This window comes from Clarias gariepinus, chromosome 28 (assembly GCF_024256425.1).
Source record: "Clarias gariepinus isolate MV-2021 ecotype Netherlands chromosome 28, CGAR_prim_01v2, whole genome shotgun sequence".
NCBI classification, from domain to species: domain Eukaryota; kingdom Metazoa; phylum Chordata; class Actinopteri; order Siluriformes; family Clariidae; genus Clarias; species Clarias gariepinus.
In genome coordinates, this window is record NC_071127.1 from 19,334,472 (window position 1) to 19,348,626 (window position 14,155).

Sequence of the window (14,155 nt, forward strand, 5' to 3'; positions counted from 1 at the left end):
TTTGAATCTACTGTCATATTATCTTATTACAATCAGTGGGAAAGTTTACAGAAAAGGTCATGTTTACGCCTTGTACTTCTTTAGTCGTCATCCAAATACACTCCCTGTTCAGTAATCGCACAGATGAGAAATTGAAAAAGTAGATCAGATAAATATTAAGTTTTGTCTTAAAATTACTCTGGCGCATTAAAATATCACTTCACGCTGTTATTTCAGAGGTAAAAATATGAACTAATCCCAGTAAAAATATTCACTTTATCTTTTCTAATTAATATCAAATGGTGCAGCTGTTGGTTTACATTGAGCAGCGCATTAGTAGCTTATTTTAAAGTAGATTATTAAATCTGGCACATAACTGCTCATAACTTCACTTCAGGATTAAGTTTCAACATTTTGATTTCATTTATGGTGCAGGTTTTTAACTTTAGGCAAATATCCAAGGATTGGCAAAGTTTCATTAAATTCTGTCATAGAGATAAAATTTTTCTGAGACTGGTTTCTGGTCGTCCACTGTATAAACATAAAGTTATCATTAAAAGAGCGACTTCTGACCAGTGTAGAGACGAAACCTTTCTTTTATTTATGTGGGTTACATGAAGTTCTTTGCTGAAGTTAGTTATTACTTGTATTTTATATTATGAAATTATAATTTCATTGGTCAACATATCACCTTGTGCTAGTGATGTTAGTTAGGTATGACACCAAAGTGCTCCTGGTCGAGCAGAAGGGGCGTGTCCAAATGAAGTCAAGCAAGGGATGTGTCGTTCCCCGAGAGTCACGTGACCAACGACAAACGACGCCTCGCGGGTGCCTGAATCACGTGACCGACTCGTTTGGCCCTTTTTGTAAGCGCTCGTGCGCATGGAGTCTTACTGTTGTGAATCATTATATTGGATATAACGTTTTTAATTCAGAAATCAAGATAAAGGAAAAAATTACTTCTTATTTTGCATTTCACAATGGACTTTACATTTACTTATTATCTAATATATTAAAAAAGGAAAATGCACACAAACACTTGTTTTTTTTTATCATTGACCCCAGTCTATTATTGTTCTTTGCCTCTTCAATAAATTTTCTTCATTGTAAGTTTTAATTATTGATGTGTTTTGCCTCATTAACACTCACTGGCAATTTTATATATTTCAAAAAAATGGTTTATTAGTCGTGTTCATGTTTATTTGGGAAAAACAGAAAGAAAGTATTTTTAAAGATTCAGGGGTGGTGATTACGTGCATAAACATTTCCTTTAAGCAGTGGATTTTTAAACATCAACACAACTGACACAGGACAGTCAACGTTGCTCGCAGCTGCATGTCAATATTACTTGTGCTGGCGAAGTTACGATCTATTGTCTACACCCACTTCGTCCACTAGATGTCAGTACAATGAGCCTTTAAATGAGGCGTCATAAATGAACCTGTGGTGAAACTGAACCAAGGCTTCATCAGGCAATCACACTTTTTGTGCGATTTCATAAACGAAAACAACTTAAAATACGGCTTACAAAACTACAAAACTTCCTGTTACTGTCATTAGTTTTCACTATAAGCGCCGCCATGTTGAAACGACGTCACGGAAGCGCAACTCCGACTTCCCCAGTAGGAATTACCAGTCGAGCAACTCATCCTAGCACATTTCCCAGTTCCCATTTGCTCGCGAACGCGGAACACAGTCCTGTCGCTTTAAATCCCGCGGTGTATAACGGTGAGTGCACGCGCGCGCTAACTGTACCTGGTAATAAGAATCGCGCACGCGGCACAGAGGATTACACTGCACGAGATGGGGGTGAAGTTGTACTACACCACTGTGACCGCCTCCAGGGAGGTAAGAGACACGACACGCCGGAAATCATATGGTCGCAATATTCAGCACTGGACACTTTACGGTTTGTTCACAAAGCTGGAAAAAGTAGCTTATTTAATGTTACAATAAAGTGAGACCCGCCCAGTGCGGTAGGAGTGTCGCGTTTGGTTCGGAGCTCAAGTTAAATCCATGTGTTTTTACCCCAAGTTTACTTTTGTACTTTTACATCAGTTTTATACTAAAACCTCGCAAAATAATGTAAAAAAAAAACCTCGCACTGATCAGCTCATCCCATGCAGAGGCGGAAGTGCTGCGGTCAGTAAGCGGAAGTGGTGACCATTTGGACAGAAAGTTCCCTGCGCTTAAATAGTGCTGAATCATCTGTCTGTTCATTCATTCATCTGTTTTTATTAGTAAAAACCCACAGAAGTAAAGGTGCAGCATGCACGAGCTGTTAGTCTGAGAAGAGAGGATGTGCTGCAGTTTCTGCTGTCTCTGCATGAACACACACACACACACACACACACACACACTTTGTAATACTATTTGCACTGTTGTCACATCAAGGTTGAACTGCAATTAACACTAATTTTGCTTATTAGTGTTTTAATTGTGATCTTTAAGCTTCTTATATATCTTGGAGTCTTTTGATTTTAGCATCACATTAGTAACTTCTAGTCAGTTCTCACATTACCTCGTGTCTACTGACTGCATGTAAGTGTGCAATCACATCTACAGACCAGTCTTAGTGTTACTGTATTGCTAAATTATCTATCTATCTATCTATCTATCTATCTATCTATCTATCTATCTATCTACATGCCTACAAATAGGGTTGGCAACTCCCTGAAACTGAAATAAGGAACAGGAGACTTCCTCAGTCAGACCCATAAGGAAGAGAAAAAAGGGAGGGGTGGATTATTTATTTTATATATATTTTTTTAAACAGCACTCTCGGCTTCAGGGTCCAGGTTCAATTCCCACCTCTGGGTCTGTGTGCATAGAGTTTGCACATTCTCACCGTCCTTCTTGGGTTTCCTCCAGGTACTCCGGTTTCCTCCCTCGCAGATTATGCTATTTAACATTTCAAAATTGCCCTTCGTGTGTGATTGGGTGTGTTGTGTGCTCTGCAATGGATTGGCACCAGGGTGTACCTTTCTTCGTGCCCTAAGTCTCCCAGAATAGGTTCTAGAATAGCGGTATAGATCGTGAGTAAGTTTGACGCGGTCATTCATAAGAAATTTCACCATGAGCCAGGGTTTGCCTTGAACGCACCTCGCGTTTTATTCTCTCAGTACGTGTACAGTACATGTATAACAGTGGTCTTTCTGGAGAGAAATGGGCGGATTCTTCTGATGTTATAAAGAAGAAATAAAAAAAAATTAGTAAGCGATTAGTGGGAAAAAGGACAGTTGATTAATGAAGAGTTACGCCTAGGCTCCGGGCGGTGACTGAAGGAGTGATCTGAGTGTTGTCCAGGGAGATCATGAGGGGGTTGAATCACACGGGATGAACAGCAGTTCGGTTTTACCGAGATTAAGTTTCAGCTGATGAGCTGCCATCCTGGATGAGATGTCTGCCAGACATGTGTCTTGTTTTTGTGCACAAAACAGAAGAATTAAACATGCCTGTGAAACAGTACAGTGTATGTTCCCAGTTTTATGAATGATCTGTGGTTTATTTGGTGGAATTTTGTAGCGATGAGTGTTTTTAATCATATCATTTTTATACACCATTAGGTCTGAGGAGATCTCATAGTTCTGAGAGACCTTTCCACTCAGTCCACTGCCTCACACACAAACTAGAATCAGGGCAATAATGAGGTTGGTTAACCCACACTGTAGTGACCCCCCTCAGGCGGGGGTCATTAAGTCACGGTTTTGTAGAGATAATGACGGAGAGGCTGAGGGACAGGAAGGGTTTCCTGCTCTCCACTGCATGCATGCTCCTATCTCGTTCAAATCATCCTGTGTTTGTAGTGTAACTTGTAATATCTCTGTCCCGTAGATTTCACTGAATTGATTCTCAAAAAAATACAGAATAAAGAGCGTCCTGTATCGATTCAGGTCTTTTAGTTTCCAATTACGGGACATTACGTATTTTTTATGGGACGGTTGGCAGCCCTAATGCTCACACACATTCTCTCTCTCTCTACAAACACACCCTGTAACATGACCTGCACACTCTCTCTCTCACTCTCTCAGTGCTGCAGGATGTCCTTGATCACATCAGTCAGATAACATTTTATAGTTAAACATTAACCCGGCTTTTTCATGGCGAATAAACTGATCTTGTGCTTTTACACTCAGACTAACTGTTTAATCAGCTCTGTAGTTTATAAATCAACTAAAGCTCTTATCCATTATTATCCTCATTCCCATGGACACTTCCCTCATCTACACAACATAAAAACTCTTTGGGCAAAAGTATGTGCATCCCCAACCATCACTCTCGTACTGTATATCCGTGTTGAAATACCCATTCCAGATTAATTTACCATTTGACCCTATAAAAAGCTCCACTCTTCTGGAAGGTTCTCCACTGGGGTGTGTTTAATTTTTTAACAAAAGATTTTTGTCAGCAGTCTCCTCCATTTTGCACCAGTACTTTTAATGTGCCAGAAAAAATGCATTTAAACTTCACTTTTAAATACAATTTTACTTTTAAATGATTTTAAATTGACTTGACATTTCCGTGTGAAAGGTTCGTATTGACTGTACACAAGGACGTCAGTTCCAGAGACAAAATCTTCCCATTTTCTGTTTCTTCATGTTTATTAATTTCGTTTATTAAAGCAGTAAAGTTTTTTTTTCTTTTGTTTTATACCAACACTACATCCACGTTTTATTAAAACTGCATTAAAGTTCATTTTGAATTATTAAGGCTGAATTAGGGACTGTTTAATAATGACAAAAATAGCAGTTTATCCCGTCAGTTCAAACAAAGTCCAAACAGCTGGGCGTGGTTTATTCTGTAATGACACAGGTGATTTAAAGTGACTGAACAATCCAAAACTGTGGCGTTCAGATGCTTGCAGTAAGGTAAGTGCCGCAGATGCGGGCTTTACATCTGCTGGAGATTTGCATTAGTCCATTGTAATGGCACTGATCACTCTGTGAACACAAAGTGATGCTCTTGGTTATAAAATGTAAAATTTAGTTGCAAGCAACGATGAGCGGGCCCAAGCACCCTGCGCCATCGCCAACTGGGCGCACCACAAGACAGCGGGCACATGCATTTAAATGGGATATCCCAATAACATTATGACATGGGAATTTCATGTATAGACCTCTAAAAAGCCCCAGATGCTGGAAAAAAAAGCATCACACTATGATGTCACTGAACGTGATGTTCCACAAAAAGGTATGAACCACTTTTGGCCTAAGTTTAAGGCATCAAATTCCTTCAGGTGTGTTTTGCAAATGACACAAAATAACTGACTTCCTGTTGAATTGAGCCCATGGCATACATTATGAAAGTTGTTCAGCTCAATAAACTCTAAATGTGTACCGGGCTTTGCGTGCATACGTGCAAGTGTGTATGAGCTATGCAGCAAAATCTCATGTGAGGTCCCTGAGCCACGCCCGGGGCCCAGATTCTTAGGCATCCTAATGGCAGCAGATTCCAACCTGTCTGCCAATTTCCATGAGTTTTTGAGCATGTCAGGACCCCCCAGAAGCCCCAAATGGTGGAAATCCTACCATTTAGGGCCCAAGCACTATAGGGTGCGCAGGACCCTCTAGTTTCCCTAAGGATTATTATTTATTTATTTTTATACGATATGCCTCCATTTTTATTGTCTTTGGTATAGCTAGTGTTAAGCGAATGTCACGTGTAAAATACACCGATCAGCCATAACTTTTACACATTAACATTAATTAGCAATTACACCCCAGTGACAGGATCACCAAGGCACCCAAGGCTCACCCATGTCCACGGGGACCAACGTCCAGCCTGTCTGGTTCGATCTCACTGAAAAGTCGATGTAGCACAAATCACTGAAAAAACTCAATGCTGGCCACACAAGAAAGGCACCAGAACACCCAGTGCACTGTAGACCAAGCAGGCAAAGAACCCGAGCCCCTGTGATCTGGCCTCCAAACTCTCCAGATCCCAATCCGATCAAACATCCATGGGATGTACCTGACGAACAACCTGCTTAGTACTGTTCTAGTATTGTTTAGCATTGTGGTGTCATGACTGATTGATTAGTGTATAATCTCAAGGTTGGTTTGGAAAGCAACACTAAGTGTAGCCACAAGGGCTCCAGTATTGACCAACAACTAGGGACGTGAATTTTTCACCTTAGAGATGGATGTAAAGCTGGCCGATGCTGGCTGTGTTCAACTTGCAATTTCCCACCTACAACTGGTAACAACCACCTAAAGAAACACTGTCTGTACAGATGACTGTGGCAGAAGGTAATCATTAGCATGATCCAGCTAAAACCTCCTTTGCCAGACCCATAATTTGAAGCTAGAGGCTCTTGAATAAGGAGTAATAAGTAGTGGGTAACAATTTTTCATTAAACATGCATTAATAAACAAATATAGAATTAAGTTCATGAATAGGTTAGATTCCGTTTCCTACTCGTAAATATATATACGGTATATGAGGAAAAGTCGTGACATTTTAGAAGTGGGTGTGGTAATCATCAAAGAGGAAGTTTGCCAAGGAGCCAACGAGGGAGAACTGACATAAAGTCATAAAATGAAGAAGTCATAAAACATTCCACTGTAAATAAAGAAGCGTAAAGAAAATAAGTTAAAGTGACGGATCAGGTTCAGAAAGTGTAAGATGTTTAAAAGGCGTAATTAGTACTTTCTATAGCAAGAACCGCACAAGTTGTCTTGAACATTAAATAGGTTGTTTTTTAGGTCACAAAGTGTGTGTGTGTGTGTGCGCTCCAGATGAAAACCTCAAACTGTCTGAGCCACACCCCTCCACAGAACAACAAGCGAGTTAAAGGAGGAAATGGCCGATAGCAAGACGTTCCTTGAAAAGAATGATACAGATATTTAAGATTTTTAAATTTATAAAATAACACTTATTTGTAGGACATATTTTTGTACCTTTTAATGTGCACAAAAATGAAAAAAAAATTTTTTATAAAATGTTTTAAATGTAGACCTTTTTAAATTATTTAAAATTGACGTGACATTTCCGTTTAAAAGCTCGTATTGACTGTGAAGAAGGATGTCAGTTGCAGAGACTGAAAAGAACAAAAACCTTTTTCCCATCGGTTTCTTCATATTTATTTATTTTATCCATTAAAGCAGGAAAGTTTTTTTTATACCAACACTGTCTGTGTACGTCCAAATTTTATTGAAACTGCATTTAAATTCCAAATTCTTAAGGCTGAACTATAAAGTAATGCAGGTTAGGACCGTTAAATAATAACTAAAATAACAGATTTTCCTGTCGATTCGAACAAAGTTCAGAGAACTGGGCGTGGTCGATTCTCCACGACACGGGTCATTTAAGATGGCTGAACAATGCAAAGCTGTACATTTGCTTTAGAAATTCACTGGGGTGCTCATTTTAGACGCTCACAGTCAGGCAAAAAGAGTAAATCTGCTGGAGATTTGCATTAGTCTGTCCCGATGATCCCTCTGTGGACACAAAGTCATGCTCACTCTTAGTTTTAGGGTTTTAAATGTGAAAATTATACTATAAATACACTATTTTACAACTCATGATTATTTTTTATACCATATACAGTGGAACCTTGTTTTACGAGCATAATTAGTTTACCAAAGTGGACTATTCCAAAACACTCGTAAACCAAATTTAGTTTTTCCATAAGAAATAATAGAAACTCAAGTTATTCGTTCCACAGCCCAAAAAATAAATTAATACAGAATATAAAGTAAAAATAAAACAAATTAACTTGCACTTTACCTTTACAAAAAAAAAGTAAAAATAAATCCTGACAGATAAGTGTTTGTTTGTGCGCACAGGAGCTTTGTGTGTGTGTGTGTGTGTGTGAGAGGCTAGAGTTAGACTCCCCCTCCCTTCTCACCTTTTACAGAAAACCTGTCTTCTCTCTTGTTTGAATTTTACATAAACACACATTAACGGAAAGACTGTTGTCGGAAAAATAAGCAAGGAACATCACTAATGACACGCGTGTGAGCGCATACTCACGGAATTACTACTGTAAAGTAAAACAAACAAATAAACCTGCACTTTACCTTTAAAAAGAATCGCGATAGGGCAGTATTTCTGTGTAGAGCTGTGTGTGTGTGTTTGTGAAGCAGACACACACACTTAAGGCAGGAGAGAGTGTGTGTGTGAACCGGCACGGTGTCAAATTACGCGTACATATTACACATAATGACAGGCTGATGCAGAAAACATTTGGATGGATTTTTTATCTTTAATGAGACTCACACACGTTATAAGAAACGGTACATGCGCGCTGTTCTTTTGCTGTACACACGCGCTTTCAAAAACAAAATAAAATGTTTTACACTCACACACGTGGTCAAAGCGTTGTAGTAAACAGTACATGCGTGCACGGATGTTGATTATATCAGTAATAGACGAGCACTAAGACCCAGCAGGGGAGTCGATTACAGCGCAACAAGAAGCGCATGCGTGATACATGATACTTGGTACTCGTAAACCAAGACTTGTTCGTTTTTCAAATCAAAATTTATTAAAAATCTTTGCTCGTCTCGCGGAACACTCGTAAACCGCGAAACTTGCAATCCGAAGTTTCACCGTACCTACATTTTCAATGACTTTGTGATTGGCAGCCTGTCACATTTAATTCTTTTTACTATCACATCTGCATGTTCTTGGTAGAACCCCTCATCACTCCGTAGGCACCTGGAGAATAATAGATCCACACTTTTCCAGCTATATTATATTAGAGACCCTGGACTCTGAGAAATGCGGTTTGCCCTGGCTTCCATTATTTGAACAAAACACATTGGCTCCTACTTCATCTAGATACGAGGTTGGAATGGCTCGATCCAGATAACTGAACATAAAAAAATTTAATCACAGGAGACTTTGGTCAATCAAGTGATGTGGGAAACATCTTTTTAGCAAACTAAGTTTAGATAATATTCACTATAAATTTTGTAAAGAATTTACTCATATAATGATATTTAACATGTGGATTAATTATGTGTGTGTGTGTGTGTGTGTGTGTGTGTGTGAGAGAGAGAGAGAGATACACTGTGGTGTGAGTGTGCAGTAGTATCCTGCAGGCTGTAAGAGTGTAACGTTCTGAACGCTCAGAGCTCATGGTGTGATCTGCCTCACTTGCATGTTTTCCAGGTGAAATCAAACCAGGCGGAAGTGCAGCGCATTTTAGACAGTAAGAACATTCCGTATGAGCTGATTGACATTTCCGTGTGCGGGGACGTCCGGAACGAGATGAGGACGAAAGCGGGTAACCCTACGGCTGCCCCACCCCAGCTTTTCAATGAGGATCATTACTGCGGGGTAAGGAGAAGAAGCTCTTTCAGTCTCCAGGGTCTTTTACATGTTTATCACAGTGACACTGTAATCAGGAAATACTCTTGATGGGTGCAAGCATGGTCATGGTGAAGATGTTACCTTGTTTCAGAAGCAAGCAAAGAAAAGGAGATTGTTAAAATTTATTAAACAAAAATTAGGTTGGGTCAACCATCATCTTTAAGGAAAAAAATTTCAAGTAGGTAAGAAAAGAAGCAGATAAATCGATTACACCCATCATGACTACTGTACAACCCTGTGTGGTGTAGTCTTATGATCTGGGGTTGCTTCACTCCGTCAGGTTTAGGTTTAGCAACTTTATGTGCCCAAAGACTAAGTCAGCTAATGACCGAAATGTACTGAATGACCAGATTTTTCACGTCAGTATATTTTCTTTTCTTCAGCAATATATTTAATATTTAAAGATGATGATGATGATGCCAGGATTCATCAAAATTGTGAGGACTTCAGGACTCAAATTGTGAAAGTGAGGTTCAGGGAGCACAAGACATCAGTGTCGCACATGGATTGGCCACCACGGAGTCCAGACTGTCACTCCATTGAGAATCTGTGTGATGTGTCCTGGAGAAGGCCTTAGGCAGCGGTCTGACTCTCACAGCATCAATACAAGATCTTCGAGAGAAATTTATGCGACTCTGGACAGAACTAAGACATTACATAAGCTCACACCACTTTATTAGGAACTCCTCTACTCTTGCACATCCTCATGAGTGTAGAGGTGTTCCTAATAAAGTGGACAATAAGTAAAGTATTTTATGGAACATTAGACATGAATTTATTCCATCACTTAAACAGTAATCAGTATTGGGCCTTTTATGACGAAACACTCGCATTAAATCATTAAACTAATTGTGAGAGCCAGTACACCGAGGCCTGTGCTGGTTGTGCTGCCATGTCTTGAGTTAAACCATTTGGCTGCCCTTTAGGAAATGGCTTCAGCGACTCCTGACATTACACCTCTGTGATCACTGGTGCCACCTGCTGGTCATTTATTTACCTTCTCCCACTTTCTTTTCCTTTTTAACTTTTCAGTTTAGTATTTATGGGCGTGGCCTGAACTGGGGACATCAAAGTCAGATGGCATTACTTCATTATTTATTGATTTATTTTGTGCATCTTTGTTGTTATAATTGTTTTATTTTTATTTTTTTCATTTTATGGAACAAAACCCATTCCATGTACACATTGTTGCCCATTGGTGTGTGTGTGGGTGTTAAGTTGTACATCATTACTACAGGATCATTTCCTACAGGTCCCTCTCATTTTCCAAACGCTTTTCAGTGGTGCGTGTTTGTTCCTCCTGGAGCAGCTGAAGACCTCGTTCACGTTGCCTCCCGATCATGGACGTCTGAACAGCTCTACACTTGTTGTATCGATTCAGCATAAAGTGGTTCGACGTGAGACACCGTTCTGCACGCCACTTATGAACCGTGAGAAGGTCTTCCTGCTCATGGCCTGCCTGTTTACTTGCATGGTTTCCTGTTGTTCTGCTTTAACCACTGCTTCATTTACAAACTCCACCACATTTACAGCAGCTGGAAGATGTTTTGTTAAAGATGTGAGACGGGGTTGTGTACAATGTCATGTTCAGCACATTTCATGTGTTAAATAACTTGCAACGAGTTTGAGATCCAGCCACAGGTAAAGTACCACCCCCGTGACGCTGCTCTGAACTCTTACAGCGGCCGAGACACGAGGATTCACTCACTAACATCGCTTTGATTAAACACTAAACCATGCAGCAGGTGCTGATCTACTGGGTTAATAACATGTTCTGTTTGCGAGTTCTCACAGTTGGATGAGGATGAGGATGTCTGTGTTTTAATATTAAGGAATGCCTTTGTGGTTTCAACCTGATTGTGTTTTAAACTCCTTCAAGCTTCTCCTTGAAGCCTGCACATGTGTGTGTGTGTGTGTGTGTGCGTGCGCGAGGTTTTCTGATCTTAATTGTTGGTCTGCTGAGTGTTATTTTGTTTGACATGGATTCGAACAGATTTGTGGTGTGTATGAACATTACATAATGTCCTGTCTCATGCACTCTCTTGGTAAGTTCCAGGTGATTGACATTTATCAAACACTTAGATGTTAATTCACAGGAATTCAGCTTTCAGAAACTTGTGTGTACACACAGCTTCAAGATCTGATTACTCAGAAACTCACACTTTGGACCTTTTTTTCTTCTCTCCTCTTAACAGGACTACAGTAAATTTCGGGAGGCGGTAGAGGCCAACGCAGTGGAGCAGTTCCTCAAGATCGCATGAGAATTCTACATGGTAGCATCCAATGCTTTTTCTTCTGCTTTGCTGGACCTTGAGCGCTTAAAGGAAGACATGCCTCGTGTCCTCCGCCCTGTGGCGATGTCCCTCGTTCTTTGCATCTATGCCATTTTAAAATGCCAAACACATATTCCTGTCTGCCATGCAGTGACCTGAAAGCACAGAGTACTCCACTGGATTCCGCTCGCTCTCCCTCAGTCTGGTTGCTTATGTTTTCAGTATTCATTCAGGCGTGAATCAGCACTCTCATTGATTCTTCTGTTTCTAAATGTAATTAGGAAAAATGCTGGAATCATTAGAGCTCCGAAATATGGAGAAAATAGATAATCTAATTTTGATTAGTTTTAGATTAAGTACAATTATACCAATCTACACTTAAACATGATAAAAATCAACGTCCTGAGCACCCCCCCGCCCCCTCCCAAAAAAATCTGTTTTATATAAAATTCAACAAACTGTCTTATTTTCTAGCTGTTGATCCTTGTAGTTGCTTGTTATCAGCCCAAGACGATGTCATTAGCATGCTAAGCGTAACTGTTTGTCCTTCCTTAAAACCAGTGGCTGCTTCAGCAGTCTGACGCGGACCAGGTGAATATAACCTTCGGTACCACAGGAGAACCTGAAGACCCTGTTTTCTGCATCTGTTTGTGTGGCGAGATAACGAATGTAACCAAGGTTCATAAATTGAAGCATTCCATTGTAATTAATTGTGCCAATAAATTACTGAAAACACAGCTTCACATTTACTGCAGTCTTCTCTTCTGAAACATGAACTTTCCTGCGGTTGTTCCAAAAGTCGAGTAAATATAAGAAAAGGTTGGGAGGTTGGGTTAATAATTTTAATTATGACTCTGTAGTCCTGTACCAGAAAATTCTGATGTCTGCATGTCCACAATCATTCCTCTGCACTAGACTAGGGTTTAGTTCTTGGGCACACGATCTAACCTGCAGTTCTGCTGTTCAACATATTCAGGTCAGACCAGACATTCATTCGTCTATCATTAATAATGCTTACTAAAGGTCACGCTGGATCCTGTGAGAAGAAACCCACACAAACATAACATATGTGGCCTGTGGAGCTGAGACACAGCAGTACTCTGCCACCACAACAGACTTCATCTCGAACATGCCATCATTTATTATATAAAATATTTGTATGAACAGTAAAAGAGTCAACACCATAAGACATAAACTAAAAATGTTTCCCAATGTGTCCCTGAATAAAGGGAGGCTCAAAATCAAAAGTACCAGTCAGTATCTGGTGGCCACCAGCTGCTTGAAGTACTGCAGTGCATCTCCTCCTCATGGACTGCCTATTGCGGACAGTCTGAGCACTGATGGAGGGATTGTGTGTTCCTGGTGTGACTCGGGCAGTTGTTGTGGCCATCCTGTACCTGTCACGCAGGTGTGATATTCAGATGTACCCATCCTGTGCGGGTGTTGTTACACGTGGTCTTCCACTGCGAGGATGATCAGCCGTCCTTCCTGTCTCCCTGTAGCGCCGTCTTAGGCGTCTCACGGTGCGGACATGGCGATTTATCGCCCTAGCCACATCAGCGGTCCTCATGCCTCCCTGCAGCATGTCTAATGCACGTTCACGCAGATGAGCAGGGACCCTGGGCATCTTTCTTTGGGTGTTTTTCACAGTCGGTAGACAAGTCTCTTTAGTGTCCTGCGTTTTTACAACTGTGACCTTAAATGCCTACTTTCTGTAAGCTGTTAAGGTCTTAACGACCATTCCACAGGTGCATGTTAATTAATTGATTATGGTTAATTGAACATGCATGGAAAACATTGTTTAAACCCTTTTGCTGAGTTTATATATTACACTCACCTAAAGGATTATTAGGAACACCATACTAATACGGTGTTTGACCCCCTTTTGCCTTCAGAACTGCCTTAATTCTACGTGGTATTGATTCAACAAGGTGCTGAAAGCATTCTTTAGAAATGTTGGCCCATATTGATAGGAGAGCATCTTGCAGTTGATGAAGATTTGTGGGATGCACATCCAGGGCACGAAGCTCCTGATTCCACCACATCCCAAAGATGCTCTATTGGGTTGAGATCTGGTGACTGTGGGGGTCATTTTAGTCCAGTGAACTAAATGAAGATTAAATGAAGCTTTGTGACATGGTGCATTATCCTGCTGGAAGTAGCCATCAGAGGATGGGTACATGGTGGTCATAAAGGGATGGACATGGTCAGAAACAATGCTCAGGTAGCCCGTGGCATTTAAACCATGCCCAATTGGCACAAAGGGACCTAAAGTGCGCCAAGAAAACATCCCCCACACCATTACACCACCACCACCAGCCTGCACAGTGGTAACAAGGCATGATGGATCCATGTTCTCATTCTGTTTACACCAAATTCTGACTCTACCATTTAAATGTCTCAACAGAAATCGAGACTCATCAGACCAGGCAACATTTTTCCAGTCTTCAACTGTCCAATTTTGGTGAGCTCGTGCAAATTGTAGCCTCTTTTTCCTATTTATAGATTGTGAAATACTCAGACCGGCCCGTCTGGCACCAACAACCATGCCACGCTCAAAATTGCTTAAATCACCTTTCTTTCCC

At 40.5% G+C, this 14,155-nt stretch overlaps 1 protein-coding gene across 1 annotated transcript; it reads left to right on the forward strand.

Moving 5' to 3' along the window:
• The first annotated feature begins 1,670 nt into the window (after nt 1–1,670).
• sh3bgrl3 (SH3 domain binding glutamate-rich protein like 3) lies at nt 1,671–12,307 on the forward strand. Its single transcript, XM_053490381.1, has 3 exons — nt 1,671–1,827; nt 9,097–9,264; nt 11,493–12,307. Exons 1-3 carry the CDS (start codon nt 1,783–1,785, stop codon nt 11,556–11,558), a joined length of 279 nt encoding a protein of 92 aa, XP_053346356.1. The 5' UTR covers nt 1,671–1,782; the 3' UTR covers nt 11,559–12,307.
• The last annotated feature ends 1,848 nt before the right edge of the window (nt 12,308–14,155 follow it).

Excerpts from the sequence above, each read along its gene's own strand:
- sh3bgrl3 (XM_053490381.1), top strand. The coding sequence starts at position 1,783 with ATGGGGGTGAAGTTGTACTACACCACTGTGACCGCCTCCAGGGAG. Across the intron at positions 1,828-9,096 it reads CTGTGACCGCCTCCAGGGAG|GTGAAATCAAACCAGGCGGA; the intron begins GTAAGAGACACG and ends CATGTTTTCCAG. Across the intron at positions 9,265-11,492 it reads ATGAGGATCATTACTGCGGG|GACTACAGTAAATTTCGGGA; the intron begins GTAAGGAGAAGA and ends TCCTCTTAACAG.